The 21777-nt window shown below is 41.1% G+C and overlaps 1 protein-coding gene across 7 annotated transcripts in view; it reads right to left on the bottom strand.

The window, feature by feature from the left end:
- Positions 1 to 21777, bottom strand: part of LOC130274181 (cingulin-like) — a 419288-nt gene that overhangs the window by 37153 nt on the left and 360358 nt on the right. For all 7 annotated transcript variants that reach the window (XM_056522196.1, XM_056522193.1, XM_056522192.1 and 4 more), the window contains one exon: positions 8762 to 8855. In XM_056522196.1, the coding sequence (XP_056378171.1) occupies positions 8762 to 8855 (94 nt within the window). The remainder of the gene's footprint in view (positions 1 to 8761; positions 8856 to 21777) is intronic.

Genomic DNA, 21777 nt, shown 5'->3' with positions numbered 1-21777 from the left:
GAAATGGCTGTAAGCATTAAGGCATACTGATTTTAAGGCTAGTGGGTGAGATTGTCACATTGGCAATGGTTTCACCTTTTTTATTTTCCTAAATTTTAAACAGAAAATATTACCTTTACATGTTTCGTGTGGTAAACAAAAAATCTAAACCTTTTCACACAGCACATACAGTTGCCAAATGTTAGAGAAAAACATATTTAGGTTACAGTGACAAATCTTTTGTAAAATATTCTACAAAAATATATATCACTTTCTGATCAATATTATTCATTTCATGAAATACTGAGAAAAAATAATGGAAATATTTTCAGAAGTACAACAGAGATACTAGTGTCATTAATAGGGATGAGCGAATCAAACCTGACGAATCCGAATTTCTTACGAATTTCAGGAAAAATTCGATTCGCAAGGAATGCGAATATCGCCGCGATTGCTGTTACTCGGCGACTCACCATTCCTGCAGTTCAACTTCTCTTTATTCCAAGGAAAGCAAAGTACACATCAAGGTGAGGGAGGGCTGGAAAGGAGGCAGGGGGTGCGGGTAGGACTGCAGTCCTACCCGCACCCCCTGCCTCCTTTCTAGGCCTCCCTCACCTTGAAGTGTACTTTGCTTTCCTTGGAATAAAGAGTAGTTGAACTGCAGGAATGGTAAGTCACTGAGTCTCTTTTCTATATTGATTGCCTTACCTGGACTGGTTTTTACTCATAGCACCACCTATCTGCAAGCACGGATTCCGGGCCACACACTCGTCTACATACACAAGGGCTTAGCGAGACAGATGGTGCCAGACATTTTACCCCTTTGCTATACATCGGAAGAACACATTATTAGTCAGTCGCCAGGATTACAGGATGAACGTCATTCCACTGCTTCATCACTACAACACGTGTTGGAAACAATGGCTGGTCAGGGCACTGAGGACGTGGTGCCTACATCTCATGGTCACATGAGCCCTGTGGGGGCTGAACTAAAGGAGGAGGGGGAGGGGCACAGTGGAGCACAGTTTAGGTTTTGTGAGATGGGAGGTTTTTCTAGTCATCTGACAGGAGAGGAGGAGCAGGAGAAGCTAGAGGGTTATGAAGAAGGTGAGACAGAGGACCCAGACACACCGTGGCAGTATGCAGTGGAGATGGAGGCAGGGAGTCCCTCCGAGTCACTTGCACAAATGGCAAGATGCATGCTCGCTTGCGTAGTGAAAGCCGAATTGTCACCATTCGGCAGCGGGATGACTCCTGGCTCTCCACCTTATTGGACCCTCGCTACTGGCACAAAATGGGGGCCTTTTTTACATCCACTGAGAGGGAGGAAAAACTGACCTACTACAGAGACATCCTCCATAGTCAGTTGGCCAATGCCTATCTGCGCCATCGTCCATCCTCTCGCAGGTCTGACTCGGGGGCCCTCTGCGCTCACCTTCCACTGCCATGGCTGCTGGGGAGGGGTGGGGGTGGCAGGAGCAGTACCAGCTCCATCAGCAGCAGCCTGAGTCTACAGTCGCTGATGAGTAGCTTTCTTCATCCGCAAAGTGATGCAACTCATCAGCAGCAGGTAGACCTGGAGCAGGAACTGAACCAGCAGGTGGTGGCATACCTTGACATGACCATGCCAACACACCTTGAAGATCCACTGGACTTCTGGGCAGCCAAACTTGATTTGTGGCCGCAACTAGCAGAGTTTACCTTGGAAAAGCTGTCCTGCCCGGCCAGTAGTGTGCTATCAGAGCGGGTGTTTAGTGCGGCGGGGGCCATAGTAACCCCAAGGAGAACTCATCTGTCCATGAAAAATGTGGAGAGACTGACCTTTGTGAAGATGAATCAGGCATGGATTAGCCAGGATTTCCACCCACCAATGCCTGAAGCATCACAGTAGACCGACCATGGTGCCACAACAACACTTCACAAATATGGATAGTGGTAAACATATTTAAGGTGCTGCTACCCAGTTATAGACATTCCTCCACATCCGACCACAAGTAAGTATTGAGGATATGCATTATGTAAAACTTATCTTTTAATAATATTCTTAGGATAAAATATATGTACCCAAAATTTATTTGAAATCAAACAAAAGGAAAGGGGTGCAAAAAACACCATGTGCCACCTACAACACAGAGTATTGATGTGATGCAAAGACCTCTAAAGGGTGGAAGGGAACAACGTGTGGTCTCGGTGGGGGTTAGAAATTCCCCTGTAAGGCCCTATTTTCGCATTACTAATTCCCTTTTGGCAAGTGTTAGTTGCCCTAAAAAGGGCCGCCTCACAAAGGAACCACTCCCTATTTCCTCCTACAAACACTGCCCTTTTCCAGGGTTTTAGGTGGAAATAGAGAGAGTTTCCTGTGTGTGGCCACCCTTTTTAGGGTGAGTAACACTTGCCAAGAAGGGAATTAATGGGGCGAGAGTAGGGCCTTACAAGGGAAGTTTTTACCCCCACCTGCTACAATGGACAATACATTGTTCCTTTCCACCTTTTCGGGGAATGTGTTACTCGTCTTAAAAAGGGCGGCCCCACACAGGAACCATTTACCATTTCCACCTAAAAACCCTGGGAAATGGCAGTGTTTTATAGGTGGAAATAGGGAGAGGTTCCTGTGTGGGCACCCTTTTTAAGGGGAATAACTCTTGCCAAGAAGGGAACTAATAATGTGAGAGTAGGGCCTTACAGTGGAAGTTTTTACCCCCACCAGTTACATTGTTCCCTTCAACCTTTTAGAGGTCTTTACATACATCAATACTTGGTGGTGTAGGTGGCACATGGTGTTTTTTTGCACACCTTTATCCTAAGCATAATATTAAAAGTTAAGTTTTATGTAATGCATATCTTCAATACTCACTTGTGCACACTAACACTTTTACAAAAGAGACCGTTTTCTTCTGCCTACCTGCCTCAGCTACTATTCTGATCCTGCCATCCGTCTGATGCCACACATCTGAAGCAAAGTTCTCTTTATTTCACCTACCTTCGTCACCGGGTACTGTTATTGCCACCCACCGCACCACTCACCGGGTTACTTTCAGGAGTCCTGATTAGTCTGCTGCCACCTCCAAGCTGTCTCATTCTGCCACCATATGTTCTCCTCATGCTGATGCAAGCTCCAGGCTGTCTCATTCTGCCACCATATGTTCTCCACATGCTGCTGCCACCTCCAGGCTGTGTCATTTAGCCACTATATGGTCTCCTCATGCTTCCACCACCTCCAGGCTGTGTCATTCAGCCAATCTATGCTGCCGCCAATTCCACGCTGTGTCATTCAGGCACTATATGGTCTCCTCATGCTGCCGTCACCTCCACGATGGGTCATTCAGCTAATACATGGTCTCCTCATGCTGCCGCCAACTCCAGGCTGTGTTATTCAGCCACTATATGGTCTCCTCATGCTGCCGCCAACTCCAGGCTGTGTCATTCAGCCACTATATTGTCTCCTCATGCTGCCGATACCTCCACGCTGTGTCATTCGGCCCCTATATGGTCTCCTCATGCTGCAGCCACTTCCACGCTGTGTCATTAAGTCACAATATGGTCTCCTCATGCTGCCGCCACCTCCATGCTGTGTCATTCAGCCACTATATGGTCTCCTCATACTGATGCCACCTCCAGGCTCAGTCATTGTGCCGCTCTGCGACAGTGATTCTCATAGCGATGCCTCTGATCTGCATTTCTTATTTCACTTACTCAAGTAAGGCAAAGTGTTCTACAGCCCGATTGAGCCTCTCTGTAGGCCAGATATAGCCATTTTTAATAGCGATTTGCTGCGAATAAATTCGGAGCGAAACAAATTTGGAAAAGTCGGCGAATCGGCCGAATCAAATTTTTCAAAATATTCGCTCATCTCTAGTCATGAACCATTTAAGGGTCAATGTGTTTTCCTGCTGGACCCTCAGACATACAAGGTGTAACTAACCATTGCAATCTAGAATGTTTGTGTGGGAAGCCTTTGCTTTAGGTAAGTATACAGGGAGTGGGATAGGCGGTGTTTTAACCAAGGCATTTATTTTTTACTTTAAATATTTCATTTTCTAACACTCAGATAACATTTTAAAACTGGGAAAATCACACTAATTTTTTGACTGCATATTATGTGAACAGGAACTTACTGCTGAGAAGTGTGTAACTGTACACTGCTCAAAAAAAATAAAAGGAACACTAAGATAACACATCCTAGATCTGAATGAATTAATTAATCGTATGAAATACTTTTGTCTTTACATTGTTAAATGTGCTGACAACAAAATCACACAAAAATTTCCAAATTTATCAACCCATGGAGGTCTGGATATGGAGTCACACTCAAAATCAAAGTGGAAAACCACACTACAGACTGATCCAACTTTGATGTTATGTCCTTAAAACAAGTCAAAATGAGGCTCAGTAATGTGTGTGGCCTCCACGTGCCTGTATGACCACCATACAACGCCTGGGCATGCTCCTGATGAGGTGACGGATGGTCTCCTGAGGGATGTCCTCCCAGATCTGGACAAAAGCATCAGCCAATTCCTGGACAGTCTGTGGTTCAATGTGGCGTTGGTGGATGGAGTGAGACATGATGTCCCAGATGTGCTCAATCGCATTCAGGTATGGTAAACGGACAGGCCAGTCCATAGCATCAATGCCTTTCTTTTGCAGGAACTGCTGACACACTCCAGCCACATGAGGTCTAGCATTTTCTTGCATTAGGAGGAACCCAGGGCCAACCGCACCAGCATATGGTCTCACAAGGGGTCTGGGGATCTCATCTCGGTACCTAATGGCAGTCAGGCTACCTCTGGCAAGCACATACAGGGCTGTGCGGCCCCAAAGAAATGCCACCCCACACCATTATGACCCACCGCCAAAACGGTCATGCTAGAGGATGTTGCAGGCAGCAGAACGTTCTCCACGGCGTTTTCAGACTCTGTCAGGTCTGTCACATGTGCTCAGTGTGAACCTGCTTTCATCTGTGAAGAACACCTTGCGCCAGTAGCGAATTTGCCAATCTTGGTGTTTTCTGGCAAATGCCAAACGTCCTGCACGGTGTTGGACTGTAAGCACAACCCCCATCTGTGGATGTCGGGCTCTCATACCACCCTCATGGAGTTTGTTTCTGACTGTTTGAGTGGACACATGCACATTTGTGTAATAAATGTTAGTACCGTATATCTGCACATTGGGTATATCATGCGACTTAATGAACGGAGGCTCAGTCCGTGTTCAGACATGAAGAAAAAATCACACTGCACATGATTTGCATTTAAAACATCTTCTTTTTAGCAATATAAACCATCCGGTTATTTCTTAATCATATTATAAAAATATTCACCCAAAGTACTCATTGAATTGCGCGACAGTCCGTTTGGTCTCCGGTTTGCATTTCACCCTTTTCCGGGCCTTCCAGAGTCCACGAGGTTCACCTTCCTCTCACGAAGGAGAAGCTGCAAATGAGCGCTGGACACTGGAAGACCAAACGGACTGTCGCGCAATTCAGTGAGCACTTTGGGTGAATATTTTTATAATATGATTAAGAAATAACCGGATGGTTTATATTGCTAAAAAGAAGATGTTTTAAATGGAAATCATGTGCAGTGTGATTTTTTCTACATGCACATTTGTGGCCTTCTGGAGGTCATTTTGCAGGGCCCTGGCATTGCTCCTCCTTGCACAAAGGCGGAGGTAGCGGTCCTGCTGCTAGGTTGTTGCCCTACGGCCTCCTCCACATCTCCTGATGTACTCGCCTGTCCCCTGGTAGCGCCTCCATGCTCTGGACACTACGCTGACAGACACAGCAAACCTTCTTGCCACAACTCGCATTGATGTGCCATCCTGGATGAGCTGCACTACCTGAGCCACTTTTGTCGGCTGTAGACTCTGTCTCATGCTACCACTAGAGTGACAGTACCGCCAGCATTCAAAAGTGAACAAAACATCAGTCAGGAAACATAGGAACTGAGAAGCGGTCTGTGGTCACCACCTGCAGAACCACTCCTTTATTGGGGGTGTCTTGCTAATTGCCTATAATTTCCACCTGTTGTCTGTTCCATGTGCACAACAGCATGTGAAATTGATTGTCAATCAGTGTTGCTTCCTGAGTGGACAGTGTGATTTCACAGAAGTGTGATTGACTTGAAGTTACATTGGGTTGTTTAAGTGTTACCTTTATTTTTTTGAGCAGTGTATTTAAAGGGGTACTCCGGTGGAAAACAATTTTTTTCATATCAACTGGCTGCAGGAAGTTAAACAAATTTGTAAATTACTTCTATTAAAAAAATCTTAATCCTTCCAGTACTTATCAGCTGTTGTATGCTCCAGAGGAAGTTCTTTTCCTTTTTAACTTATTTTCTGTCTGACCACAGTGCTCTATGCTCCCACCTCTTTCCATGTCCAAATCCCCATAGCAAAGCTATCCTGCTCTGGACAGTTCCTGACATGGACAGAGGTGTCAGCAGAGAGCACTGTGGTCAGACTGAAAATAACTACTCAGCTTTCTCAGGAGCTTAAAGCAGCTGATAAGTACTGGAAGGATTAAGATTTTTTTTATTAGAAGTAATTTACAAATCTGTTAAACTTTCTAGCACGAGCTTATTTAAAAAAAAAAAAAAAAAAGATTATATTGGAGTTTTCCTTTAACCCCTTAATGACACAGGGTTTTTCCGTTGCATTTTTCTTTTTTTCCTCATCACTAGAGATGAGCGAACTTACTGTAAATTCGATTCATCATGAACTTCTCGGCTCGGCAGTTGATGACTTTTCCTGCATATATTAGTTCAAACTTTCCGGTGCTCCGGTGGGCTGGAAAAGGTGGATACAGTCCTAGGAGACTCTTTCCTAGGAATGTATCCACATTTTCCAGCCCACCGGAGCACCTGAAGGCTGAACTAATTTACGCAGGAAAAGTCATGAACTGCCGAGCCGAGAAGCTTGTGACGAATCGAATTTACTGTAAGTTCGCTCATCTCTACTCATCACCTTCTAAAAATCATAATGCTTTTAATTTTGCACCTACAGACCCATATGAGGGCTTATTTTTTGCACCACCAATTGTACTTTTTAATGACATCAATCATTTGACCACAAAATTTAAGGCGAAACCAGAAAAAAAATATTTGTGGGGCAAAATTGAAAAAACACCATTTTGTAACTTTTGGGGGCTTCCGGTTCTATGCAGTACACTTTTCTGTAAAGATGACAGTATATCTTTATTCTGTAGGTCCATATGGTTACAAAGATACCTAATTTATATAGGTTTTGATTTATTTTACTACTTTAAAAAAATGATAACTACATGCCCCAAAATTAGCATGTGTAAAATTGTCATCTTCTGACCCCTGCACCGTGATCTGAAGTTTTTATTGGTACCATTTTTGTTTTGATGTGACTTTTTGATTGCTTTTACATTTTTTAGGATGCACAAAGTGACCAAAAATATGCAATTTTGGAATTTTTTTTTTACGTATATGCCACTGATTGTGTGGTTTAAGTAACATTATATTTTTATAGTTCGGACATTTATGCACCCAGCGATACCACATATGTTTATTTTTATTTCCTTTTTTTATGGGAAAAAGGGGGGGAGGGGGCTGATTCAAACTTTTATTAGGGAAGGGGTTATATCACTATTTATTTTTGCAATGTTATAGCCCCCATAGGGGACTATAACATGCAATACCTTGATTGCATACACTGATCAATGATATGCCATAACATTGCATTGATCAGTGTTATCGGTGCTCTGCAGCTCCAGCCTGGATCTCAGGCATGAAGCAGCAGAGCGACGATCGTAAAGCAGGAGACAAGGTTAGAAGCCTCCCGCTGTCCTCTTAACTGATCGGGATGCCGCGATTTCACCGCAGCGGTCCCGAACAGCCCACTGAGATAACCGGCAACGCTTTTTTCCCGTTTTAGATGCCACAGTCAATTAAAGGGTTAATACCGGACATTAGCCTGATCAGCGATGCCCAGTATTGGCCGCAGGTCCTGGCTGTTGAACGTTGATAGCAACCGGGACCTGCCGGGTATGAAATGCGCTCAGCTCCTGAGCGAGCTTCACATAATGAGTGCTGTCCACGAGCATAAATATACGCTCATGGTTGTTAAGGGGTTAAAGTGTCTCTGTTTTTTTGTTTTTTTTTTACTTTTGATACGTTAAAAGTTTTGATTGATCGGGATCCAGGAGTTAAGACTCCTGACAGAATGAGGAACTCGGTTAAGTATGCATAAATGTCCGAACTATAAAAATATAATGTTAATTAAACTGCACAGTCAATGGCGTACACATGAAAAAATGTCAAAATCCTAAATTGCGTATTTTTGATCACTTTGTATACGCTAAAAAAAAGTGATACATTTATAAAAAGTGATAAAAAAAGTCAGATCAAATCAATCATAGTACTGTTAAAAAATTCAGATCAAGGCGCAAAAAAATGAGCCCTCAAACCACCCCATATACGGAAAAATAAAATTGTTATAGGGGTCAGAAGAGGACAATTTTAAACATACTAATTTTGGTGCATGTAGTTATAATTTATTTAAAGTAATAAAATAAAGAAAAACCTATATAAATTGGTGGCACAAAAAAAAAAAAAAGCTCTCAAACACTGAAAGGGTTATGAATTTTAGAAGGTGATGAGGAAAAAACGAGAGTGCAAAACCGGAAAAACACATGGTTAAACACTGTAATGTTCACCAATGTAATGACACCACTCATTGGCAATAAACTTTGAATGTGTTTATATTTTTGGAATCTTGTTTTCTAATGATATTAAGTCTTGACATACAAAGACATTCTTACCTTTAATTTTTCATTTTCATCTTTCAACTCTTCCATTTCAGATTTAAGTCTGTTAACCGCTGCAGACAAGATCTCTTCTCTTTTTTGGAAGTTGCTGAAAATAATGATATACACGTTATACTTACAAATAATCTAAATTATATGTTTTAATAAATTCTTTAATTCTCCAAGAAATAGCTATTCTGGAGCATCTTTTATTTCCTCCCTGCTTGATTGACAGTTAGGACTCAGCTTCCAGCACCGAGCCCTGTATCCAAATCTCGTTCCTTTGCTGTATATACAAATTGTGTGCAGGTGTGAGATTTAAATACAGACTTGGTTTCCAGCTGACTGTCAATCAAGCAGGAACAGGGATGGGAGGAGGAATGATGAGGCGTTCCAGCCCTCGGCACCTCAGGGGCTCAAAAATAACTCTCGGCACCTGAGAATAAAAGCATTTTTCTATAATATGGAAGCGCAGACAGATATTCGGACGTTACCATGCGTCTCCTCGTCAGCAATTTGGAACATGAATTACAGCTGACATATTGGCGGGAATTTATAAAAGCGGTTCTCCAGGGGAAAACTACTTTTTTCAGATCAACTGGTGCCAGAAAGTTAAACAGATTAGTAAATTACTTCTATAAAAAAAAAATCTTAAGCCTTCCAGTACTTAGCTGCTGTATACTACAAAAGGAGGTTGAGTTGTTCTTTTCAGTTTGACCCCAGTGCTCTTTGCTCTTACTCTGGACAGTTCCTGACATGGACAGAGGTGTCATCAGAGAGCACTGTGGTCAGACAGAAAAGAACAACTTAATTTCCTCTGGAATATACAGCAGCTGATAAGTACTGAAAGGATTAAGATTTTTTAATAGAAGTAATTTACAAATCTGTTTCACTTTCTGGAGCCAGTTGATATGAAACAAATATTTGCATTTGCATGCAACAAATTCATCAAATGGCAGGCAAAACTCGATACATTTGTCACACAGGGAAATCATACTGCCAGTTTAGATGACTTTATAGGGCTGGAAGAAGTTATCTAGAGACAGTGTGTGAATAACAGCAGTTGCGCCAAACTAGCGACATTCACACAAAAGTCGCATATGGTAAATCACTGACCACTGACTTAAGTGCTCTAAATGAGGACACTTCATTTTAATACATTTTGAACGTTCTAAATGAATTTTTGAACTGGACCAGCCTGTGACTTTTTATGTGACAAAAAAGAAAAAATATGGGTAAACAGTTTGATAAATTCCCCCCATTGTCTCTAATAAATAAAGTGCACATACACTTGGGGTTGTGCTAAAGCTATGAAAACAAAGGTACTGCCAGAAAAAAAATAACTGGTTGCTCATTGCAACCAATCAGATCTTTAAACTACTGATGCAAATTAAAGCTTCACTCTGGTTGTTCAATAAATGTTTCAATACATATTTACATTGTAATATATCACATGTTAAACTTTACTGGAGAAGAGAGAAATACATAAAATAAATAAATAAAAATTCAAATCCGCAAAATGTGATCTGGTCTTGAGCATAAAACGCTGTGGTCATTAAAGGGTAGCAATATTAAACCACAATTTTGCGCTGACGAAATGAGAAATTGTGTACTGTCTGAACTGTAACTGTAGGAGGCAGGCAACGTGTCACATATATTGTATATGTAGCCTTCTTTGTATTATTTGTATTTCCTACTTACATCTGAAGCTCACTATAAATCAAAAACAAGGGCAAAGGATTTGTATATTAGAAACACAAAAGCTGGAAGCACTTCTCAGAATGCATAATTTATGACCCTGGCTTCTCCAGTCCTTGGAGCAGTCATATTATAACACTCCCATTTGTTTCTTTGTATAAACTTTGCTTGTTGTTTTACGTTTCCTAACAGAGAAAGTTATGTAACAAAACTTCCATGCCCTGCGTTTGCATTGCGTGCGCTGCCAAGTCCCAAAACCAATGTGACAGAGGGAGTTTAGCTATAATGAAATTTAATAAAAGCACTTAAACACAGGCAAAGCGCCTCAATAAAACCTGATGACATCATAATCTTTCCTGTTGTAAACTGCAGCGGTCCTCTTCTTAAACACAAAATATGAAACATTTATAGGGGCGGATGAAGTAGGACCTGTAAAAATCATCTTCTGAGTATTAACAGCTTATTCATTATTTGTTTCATGTTTTCCTAACATCCTGTTTCAATAGCCTATTACTTATATATTGTTCTTCAGCCACATGGACTCGCACATTCCTGCCAGCTGAGATAGCTTGATTTATAATAATGATATCCTTAAAATCCATATGTATGAATGCATCCTGTGAAAGTAGTTACGGGATGTCTGCCTAAATACATCACAATAGCTCACAGCCAGGAGAAAAAGTTAATTAAATGTATAGAATCTTGGTTGCTTTACCAAGACAGTTTAACGGAGAACATACCAGGGTAAATCTATATGTACAGCAGACCACGCAAAATAAGATTAGGGGTTAATATACTCAATAATTCACACTGATTAGCCACTTAAAAACACCTGCCTAATATTGTGTAGGTTCCCTCTTGTCACCAAAACAGCCCTGTCTATCAACGTATCAATGCCACAAGACCTCCAAAGATGTCCTGTGGTATCTGGCACCAAGGCATTAGCAGTAGTATACTGTAAGGTGACTGGGGAATATGGGGGACAAAACAGCACCATGTACATATTCCTCAAACTATTCATGAAGCAACACAACGGGGGGGGGGGCTGGTTTCGGATTTACCAGAATCTATGAACCAGGTTTTCAGAGGCCTTTTTGAAATGTAAGAAGGGATCTGATTGGTTGCTATGGGCAACTGGTCCTCTGCACAGGTTCTGATAAGGGCACGTTCACACTGAGGAATTCAAGAGGAATTCACTCAAGTAATTCCCCTTGAATTCTCCGCTTAGAAATAATTAACATCTGCGTTGCCATTGACTTCAATGTATTTTACTCTGCACTGTTCAGACTGTGTAAATTCTGCTTGTTGAATTCTGCCGCGGGATTCCGTTCCGCTAGAAGAAAGAACATGTTCATTCTTCTTGCAGAATATGCGAGCAGGAGTCCATTGAAGTCAATGGTAAAAAAAAAATTCCGCTTGAAATTGTTTCCGCACGGAATTTGTGTGGATATTCAACACGAAAAATATTAATTAAATAAAAAGGGAAATTCCAGTTGCTGGTTGTAGTCCAGTAAAAAAAAAAAACAGTTTCCTCCTATATTCTGCACGGAAAATCTGCACGGAATTCTGTGCGATTTTCACGCAAGTTTCGCACGAAAAAAAAAAATTCTGCAACTGAATTTTTACGCAAGGATTCCTCTCCTATTCCTCATTGTGAAAGCACTTTATATCTCCCCCAATGTGTGCCAAAGCACATTATACTGCTAAAAAAGGCCACTTCTATTAGAGTATATTGTTGCCAAGAAAGGGTGTATTTGGTCTGTACAATTACACTGTTTCCCCGTGCTTGCCATAGTGCAATTTTGGTGCTGCCATTTCTCCAAGGTAAGCAATGCCTCACACTCAACTGTTTCAATGGTGTAAAAGAAAACATAATTAGACCAGGTCAGATTTTCAGTTGCCCATGGTCCTGGTCTGATATTCTTGACACCACTTTTGGCAGTGCATGGGATCAGCATACGGTATGTACTCAGACAACGGTGCTCTGCTACAGTAGCTCCTTCATTCCCAACACAAACAAACATTGGACACTCGTGACCTTGTCACTGGTTAACTGTTTGTCATTACCTGGACCACATTTGATAGATATTAACCACTGTATAGAAGCAATCTAATGTTTTGGAAATGCCATGACTCATCTAGACATCCCAATTTGATCCTTGCAAAAATCGCTCAGATCCTAAGGGTCTAGTCATATGGTGGTATTTCCGCAAGCATAAATACCGCCGTTTGACTAGACCCTTATACTTGCCCATTTTTCCGGCTTGCAAGGGCTAGTGTCACAAGATAACTAATGTTATTCGACATTTAATCCTTCCCACATAATACACAAGCAGAACTTCAGCTCTAGATTCTCATTACTTGAATATCTTACAAAGGACATTAAAAGGGAAACTCTTCTGATGAGGTTGTCTCATCAACAAAACCTATTTTCATTTGCCCTATTAGGGCATATGGACATCACAGAAGGGAATCCTTTGTTCATGTACTTAGTCTAAGATCCAGTGTGGACAGCTCTAAGAACTGGCAAACCAGACCATTGTATAACAGTCAAGAAACACTACATTCCCCCTTAGCAGTGGCCCGTGTTTGGTTAGCTGCAGCTTTGTCTGGTAATACCAGCTGATCAATAGAGGTTTCTAGAAGATGACCCTACAATGATCTGCTGATCTATGGGTCAAAAACCTAGGCTGTCTTCAATGGACATGGCTTCATGGAACCATATAAATTAATGACTGCTCAGACAAAGCCTCATATTAATTACTAAAAGAAATCTTTGGTCTGCAACAAAGTGTGGTGCGCAACAATGGTCAAAACCTCTCATCCTTGCTCTGATATCCAACTTCCAGTATGCTAAGGCCATGACTTAATATCAAGCAATAGGTATAGATGCACAGGAATCATCACGTAGCCACGCTCTAGTTTACCAGCGGTAGACACATGTAAACACACGTATGCTTATACACAACACTGTGTACCCTGAAACGGTGAACTAGGGTTCACAACTACAAAAGATAAGACAAAATAAACATGACATGGATGAAAAAACAAGAGGAAAAGCACGACCATCAAATATTGCACTTTCTGTGTTATCAGAAGGCAGAGGAAGCTAACTATTCTCAGTTTTTATTCTTCTTGGTAAAAAAAAGCAATGCACTGGGTATGGGGTAAAATTCCATGACAGTACGGCTCTAGAGACATCTTTGATCATTCGTTGTGATGCATAAAATATGTCACAGCTGTACCATAAAAGATATCAACCATCAGGCATGGCTGTCATTTGCCCTTGCTGGTTTATATGAGGGAAAGGGAAAAAGTCAGCTTTTCTGTTTAATACTTCTGTAGAATTACTAGTATGGATAAACACAAGCTATTTAGACTATGCACATATTATCAGACTTCTACTTCATTTCAAACGAAGCATCATCATAAAATAAACATGCTAAGGAGGACGGCTCCGGCTGATATTTCCTTACAACATACACCATTTCATATGTTGTTATAAGCTGTGAATATGTTAAGGGCTGCTGGAGAGCTAGGCTCAAAATAAAGGATTACACATTTCCCCAGAGACCGGTCCCTTTCATTTGATTTTCTGTGATGCACGCATCTTATTTTCATTCCAAATCTCATCCTGTGTAACAAAAGGCTCGGTTATGACTACAAAAGGGAAACGGCAACTAGAAATTTGTGACATTTGTATCTTAAAAGACAAAAACATACAGCAGCAAAATGGGATCCCCTATACCGTGTGTACATTACATATATATATATATATATATATATATATACATTTAGGACATTTAGGATCTGAATAGGAATGAGATTTGCCTGCAGTCCTCTCATTTATTAAACAACCACTGGCGGTGTACTTATGCTGGGTAGTATGAACTGGGATTTATTGTGTGTTATCTTGTGAATATTGTCTTGTACGAAATAGAAAAAAAAAAACACTGTAAATGTAATACTGAACAATTAGATCAAAGCGGGATATCCTAAAATACAGCATCATGAATGCAAAGCTCCACATTCGGAGCTCATTCGAGTGAATTCCTAACATAATGATATAATCTGAATCACTGCCAATAGCCACGAAAACGTTGTAAAAGACACAAAAAAGGTCTCTATGCACAACCTGTATTTGCAGTCCATTGAAAAAGACACAACAGAGTGGTGAATTCGTAGAATACTGGTGGAGAAGTGAAAATGTATAGCAGAGGTATAGTTTAGTAGCAGAACACTGCAGATGCACAAATAAAAAGTTATTATACTATCTTTAGTCTATAACTACAGTAAAGCTTAAAAATATACAAGAAAACAGTAAAGACATATATAAAATGTCCCCTTTTGCAGGGCTCGACTAATTCCAGGCCCAGGTCATCTGGCAACTGAAAATTACAAGGCAGTACCTAGGTCTTTGTTAGCTCTTTCCAATAGGGGTTGACCAGCTTTTTTAAAAATGTTTTACTTACCTCTGTCTCCGTTCCTGCACTGATCCTCTTTTCTGCCTGTGGTCGGCGTTCTGTTGTTATAGGAGCAGTGGACAGCAGGTGACTGCCGCAGCCAATCAGTGGACTCAACAGTCACATGGGAATGGAAGCAAAACAGGATATGAATGACTGTGATGAACTAAACCCCTGGGCCGTAGCCCGGGGTATAACACCCCTATTAATATCCCCCTAAAATGTAACTTTTATTAACCAGTTGACCCCGAAAAGTAAAATCTTATTCCAGTGGAACCAGTAGTCTATATATCCAAAGGAGTTATTGCTCCAGTATTATAGGTTTTATACCCCAGGTTACGCCCCAGGGGTTTAGTTCATTATTGTTTTTTGGCCTCTTATGCCCTTTGGGTTTATGTTTGAATCGAATGACTGTGACAAACAGGAAGAAATGAGGGGACATTTATGGCAGTGGCAAACAGGGAGATAATCACTACAATCAAGCAATTTCTGTAACTCTCAATGAGACTTCTGCACCTGTCTCCAGGTATCTTGGCCTACACCTTATAAGATCCTGCTCCAGCTGTCTCAGGTGTGAAGGTGTCTTCTCCAGACTGCAGGTATCTTGGTCCACTCCTCATAAAATCCTGCTCCAGCTGTCTCAGGTGTGAAGGTGTCTTCTCCAGACTGCAGGTATCTTGGTCCACTTCTCATAAGATACTGATCCAGCTGTCTCAGGTATGAAGGTGTCTTCTTCAGACTGTAGCATCTTGTCCACTCCTCATAAGATCCTGCTCCAGTTGTCTCAGGTATGAAGGTATCTTCTCTAGACTGCAGGTATCTTAGTCCACTTCTCATAAGATACTGCTCCAGCTGTCTCAGGGGCGAAGGTGTCTTCTCCAGACTGCAGGTATCTTGGCCCACTCCTCATAAAATACTACTCCAGCTGTCTCAGGTGTGAAGGTATCTTATCCAGACTGCATGTATCTTGACCCATTCCTCATAAGATCCTACTCCAGCTGTCTCAGGGGTGAAGGTATCAATGAGACCAAGCTTTCCAACACTGAACAGAACATTTCGCTCCAGAATACCTTGATAGTCTTGAAATTCCATTGTACCCTGTACAGACACCTTGTCTCAGATGCAGCCCCAAAACATACCTAACCCTCCTCCATTCTTCACAATAGGAAGTGTTCTTTTCTTTCTAGGCTTCTTTTTTGTGTCAGAGCACAGAGATGATGAAACCGCCAGTTTTCATCCGATTTGCCTTTTAGAAGCTGAGTGGTTTTACTGTAATAGTGCATCTAATCGGCTGCGTTAACACTACCCTCCTGATGTTATATACATGTGTATAAAATGTTGGAACAATGCTATATTGTATGAGCAGTCCCTATACTAGCTTCTGCCACAAACTATGTAAATGCCTTCTACTGTGCCAAGGCGGTTGAGTCAGTGGGTGCCACTATGGGTGAGTAATACCGCTGGTACTGTTACCACTACTGCTTCTTCCTACAAAGGAAATAGTCGAAGATTTATCAAAACCCGTCCAGAGGAAAAGTTGCTGAGTTGCCCATAGCAACCAATCAGATCACTTCTTTCTTTTTTCAAAGGCCTTTTCAAAAATGAAAGAAGTGATCTGATTGGTTGTTATGGGCAACTCAGCAACTTTTCCTCAGGACAGGTTTTGATATATCTCCCCCTTTGTGTATATAAAAGGTATATAGCCTAAAACCCAGCCTCCTACTCCTAAACTTTCTGGCTCATAGAAATGGGCCGCCTTTCTGTTTTATATTTCATGTTTTTAATTTGGGACATCGGACAAAGAAAAAGCAATAAATAAATAAGATGAAAATATTTGAACGTTTGTTACTTGTTTTTCCGGGTTTGGGTTTTATACTTATAATTTAACTTTACAATATATTTTTACAGGGTGTCAGATCTTTTTCTGAAACAGAACCCTGGATCCCCGTTTCCGATGTATAGTGATTTATAAAGCACCCACTAAATGCCCTGGGTGCTGTATAAATTCATTTGTGGTGAGAGCCCCCTAAAAACAGTATTAGGTAACCAGAATGTTATTATCTTGCTCTATAGCAGTGTTTCCCAACCAGTGTGTCTGCAGCTGTTGCAAAACTACAACTCCCAGCATACCCGGACAGCCAAAGGCTGTCCGGGCATGCTGGGAGCTGTAGTTTTGCAACAGCTGCAGGAACACTGGTTGGGAAACGCTGCTCTGTGGCCTTATGAAGAGAAGCAGCAGGAGCAGTTCAGCGTGAGGGCCCCATGATATTGGCCTGGTCTACCTATAGAAGAAAGACCCCTGACAGAAAAAGAGTTATATGAAGCAGACAACCCCCGTTGTCAGCATTTATATCGGGCACAGCAGTGGTAACACTCATTCTTTTATGACATATCTAGCAGAGTGAGAAAACCTAAAGCATCTGTTGTTCTTGTTTCTTATAATCAATGCCACTTGTTAGATTGTTAGAATACACGAATACTGTATACATTACATTGCATATATTTCGTACTTAAAGGCTATGGACACTTTTGAATGCATTTTTTTATTATTGCATTGGACTTTTTATAACGAAACAATTCCCATGAGTCTTTATAAAAAATTTTGCTTACTTTCTCACTGAACTTTGATCTGGTCCTAAATTAGTTGAGCAGATCATTCTGGAGAAAGAGGGGCTAATGGCCAAGCCATCAAGTACCAACTCCTACAGGTTTGGCTATGTTCAAAAATTCTGCTATTCCGCTCAAATTCCATTTTGCAAAGCTTGCAGCAGGATTTTTGCGGAATATGAGAAGAATTTCTGTGTGCTCAAAACACAGAATTCTGCTGAAATTCAGAGCCTCATTGAGTTTAATAGGTCTGCGCTAAAGACAAGTTCAATGTTTTTTGCGGAATCTGGAATGCAGAATTTCCGCAGTGGAATTTCCACAGCCGGAAAATCTACTATTTGAATTTGAAATTTTGCTGAATTTCCTAGGGGAATTTTACGGTAGAACTTCTTTCAGAAATTCCGCTGTGTGAACATAGCCTTTTGCTCCAAACAGGAAAGAACAGCTTTCAATGTATGTGAAAACATGCAGGCTGCGGAACAGAAACAGCAACATTTTTAATAAAGATCACCAATGTAAAGATGCACCAAAAAAAAGTACAATAAAAAAGTTTTCATAGCCTTTAATCTCATTAAAAAAAAAATTTGTGCAACCTACAAAGATGTTCCATCATATTGTAATTTTCTCCACAAGGTAGGTAAAAAAGCTGCAGTAAATAAATTAATTAATTAAATTAATAACTAAAAATACATGTTCATACACTATTGCTGAAAAGAAGAAATAATATCCAGTGAAGTAGGTGCAGCAAAAACAGGAACAGTTTATTAGGTCATCTCACAGAATACTGGAACATTAACTCCTATACGTTTCGGATCCTCCAGGACCCTTAGTCATAACTAAGGATCCTGGAGGAACCAAAACGCGTCAGGTTAATGGTCTAGTGTTCTGTATTCCATGAGATGACCTAATAAACTGTTATTGTCTTTACTGCACCTACTGTGCTGGCTATTCTTTCTTTTGAATTTCCTTATGTGGGGCCGGAGTTGCTGTACGCCAGTCCTTGCGCAGGAGCGGGTGGTTGGATACAGTTGTTGCCATTGAATAAAACAGTGTTTCCCAACCAGGCTGCCTAGAGGGGCTATTGCAAAACTACAACTCTCAGCATGCCCGGACAGCCTTCGGCTGTCCGGGCATGCTGAAAGTTGTAGTTTTGCAACAGCTGGAGGCAGCTTGGTTGGGAAACAATAGAATAAAAGGTTGACCTGTGAAGCTGCAAAAATTTCTCTACATGCCAGTGACTCAGGGGCAGATTTATTAAACGACATATATTAGTTTTCTAGTGAAAATGAAAAAAAAATAGAATAAGGTGATCACGTGACTTATCTGTGATCATCGCAACCTTAGTGTCCCAACTGTGTATGTGAATTATACAAGCTAAGTTCTACTACAGTGTTGGCCATGACGGTGCCTGTGCCTGCTCAAATTTAATGGAGTTTTTGTTGCACTAAGAATGAAAAGAAGAATGCTGCACAGTATGTGGTGAGTGTCACTGGTGTTTCTTTCATTCTATGTCATACAAGCTATTACTGTACTTGCACAACGCCAATATGTATCCACGCATGTGTAGGCAGGGGACATGATAGCTTGTTAAGGTGATGTCTACATCCATCAATACGTGATTATTGTTTACATGCTCCCCTGTCCTGCACCAAAACTTACAGATTGGCCAGCAACAGCATGTCTTATGAAGACGCTTTATACACATAACTTTTAATCTTAAGGTAAAGCCTTGGAATATTTGTGAAATGGACAACTCCATTAAGGGTCTATTCACACGTGCAGTATCCTGCGCATATTTGAAGCTGCAGATTTCAATGTAAACTAAATGAACATATCTTCAAATCCGGCACATCAAATAGGCACAGGATACTGTACGTGTGAATATACCCTAAAGTGGTTTTCCAGGGTAACATATTAACAGCCCATGTACAGTGTAGGCTATCAACAGCTGATTGGTGTAGTGATGACTGGCACCCCCACGAAGCTGGACCCCTCGGCTCCATGCATTGTGCTAATGGTGAAAGCTGCACTGCAGTAACCCTTTACCACCACTACCATAATGCACAGAGCCAAGGCTTCTGTCTCTATACATTGGCAGTAATTTACTTAAACCGCTTAAACTGTACCTGTCAGCACCCCCCAAAAAAAAAAAAAAAAAAAAAAATATGTACCTCATCCTTATCATGTAAATCTTTTATGTGTCTACGACCTATATTTCTTTCAGAATTACCTTTATTTACTTGCCATCATTCGCTCAGTGAGGTTTCTGTCCATGCAGAGGGCATTTCCCTCTCTTCTCCACACTGTGATGACTCCTCCCCCTCTCTTACTTTACTCTGACTCACAGAGGGCCGGGAGCAAGCACAGAAGCTCTGGACCTGCCACCAGCCCTGTCAATCACTCATGGTGTCCATTACATGTTGATGACGACTGGACACTGCAGGACTGGTATGTGTCCCAGGAGGCAGGGGGACCCCTAGTGGCCAGCTTTTTGACTGTCTTTTTCAGTATCAAATACTGAAAGTTTTCTGATGAAAGCAATTGCAAAACATATTGTTTTTGCATGCTTTATAACATATCAAAAGTTACTGTATTTGACAGTGCCCATTTAATTTGTCTGGACAGACTTCAAATACACCAGATTTATCAGTGTATCAAGCGGATTCTTAAATATGTAGACTGTCCAGTTTGCACTGTCAAGTTTTTGTTTACCCCAACTATTAGTTATTTAGTACTTTGTTTACCCCATAAATTAATTAATTAGCAGTAGTTAGTAAAGGTCATTACTAAGGGTCCTTTTAACCTAAAACGTGTCAGCCTTTCTGTATTGTCCTATGTATACTCATTGGATGTGTATATAAGGAGACCTGTTTTTAAACTGGAGTCTGTGTCTTGGATATTACCTTAAGGCAAAGGTTATGTATTCTACCTTTGGAATTTTTTAGTGACAGTATTTTAGGTCACGTCCCTTCCCAGGAGGCCACACCCCTTTAGTTCACACAGCATAGTAAATGTGTTAAGCAATGCGGCTAGCCTGTATAGCTGATCAGTGGGGGTGTCAGCTGTCGGATCTTCTCCCATCATCTATTCATGGCCTATCCCGTGCTTAGGCTATCAATCTTTTACCCAGGACAACCCCTATAAGTGGAAAAGTGGCAGATTGGCTACAACCTGGCACTGTTTTCAGCCAGGACATGAGTTTAAACCCTGTACTGTGTGAAATGGGCTGATTATTGCTATGTTTAAAAGAGGTCAGCCCACAAAGCAATTACTAATTCATTAGCTACCTGCTCCAATCTTGTGGACCTCAAAATCATTGTTGGTGAGCCGCAAATCTCCATGTGTAACCAGGGGATGTGCATCCGACAATGAGGCAAATGAAGGGCCCCACAAATGATCCAGTGATGGTCCTTGCAGCCCTGATTTCATGATCATTGAGCCATGTATAAGGCTCAGTGCTAAATTGGCCCTCGTATCAGGCAATATAAAAGTATCCTAAAATGCAAGGATTTATTTTTTTCTCAACAAGTACCCGGTTTCACAATCATCTATTCTGTGACCCCACCATAACACTATATTAAATTACTTGAAGGGGTATTCCAGTCTAAAACATTTACCACATTTTAAGTGAATCTTGATTAAAAGTTCCATTAGTGGAAGTCCAACCACTGAGACCCCCACTGGTAGAATGGGTAACCTCGGTCCCTTGTTGAACGCACAGTGGCTAAAGATAGGTGGTGCTACTTTATGCAATGTCAATGGGATTAGTAGAAACATCCATGCCATTGGACTCCACTGATCTATCCAGTAATGCTCATAGCACTCAGCATACAGTTCAACGCATTTCAATTCTGCTTCCCTTATTCTGATTTAAAAAAAGTGCATGTCCTGAAAAAGCGAGAACACTGGATTCCTAGAAAAAAAAACTCGATTTATAGTAAAGAAGTACATAATCTGCTGTGGTGTGAACAACCAACAACCAAGCAGAATTAAATTGTTACTTATTTTATTTAACTTTTCAAAGATGATCAAATCTTTCTTTTTTTTTTTCCAGTTCTTCTTTTTTCCTTTGTGCAGCTGCCGCATTAACCGTTTTCTGTTGGAAAGTTTTCTCCTATTAGCTCAACATACATGGGTCATTACATTATTTGTTAATTTACTAGGCAGTGGTGCTTTAAAAGAGAAAGAGTAAACAGCCGCTTACCCGACATAAAGAATCGATTAGTGGTCGCCATCTGGATCAGCTCTTGAGGAACTGGCTGC

Source organism: Hyla sarda, chromosome 5 (assembly GCF_029499605.1).
Source record: "Hyla sarda isolate aHylSar1 chromosome 5, aHylSar1.hap1, whole genome shotgun sequence".
NCBI classification, from domain to species: Eukaryota; Metazoa; Chordata; class Amphibia; order Anura; family Hylidae; genus Hyla; species Hyla sarda.
This window is presented reverse-complemented; position numbering and strand designations above follow the sequence as displayed.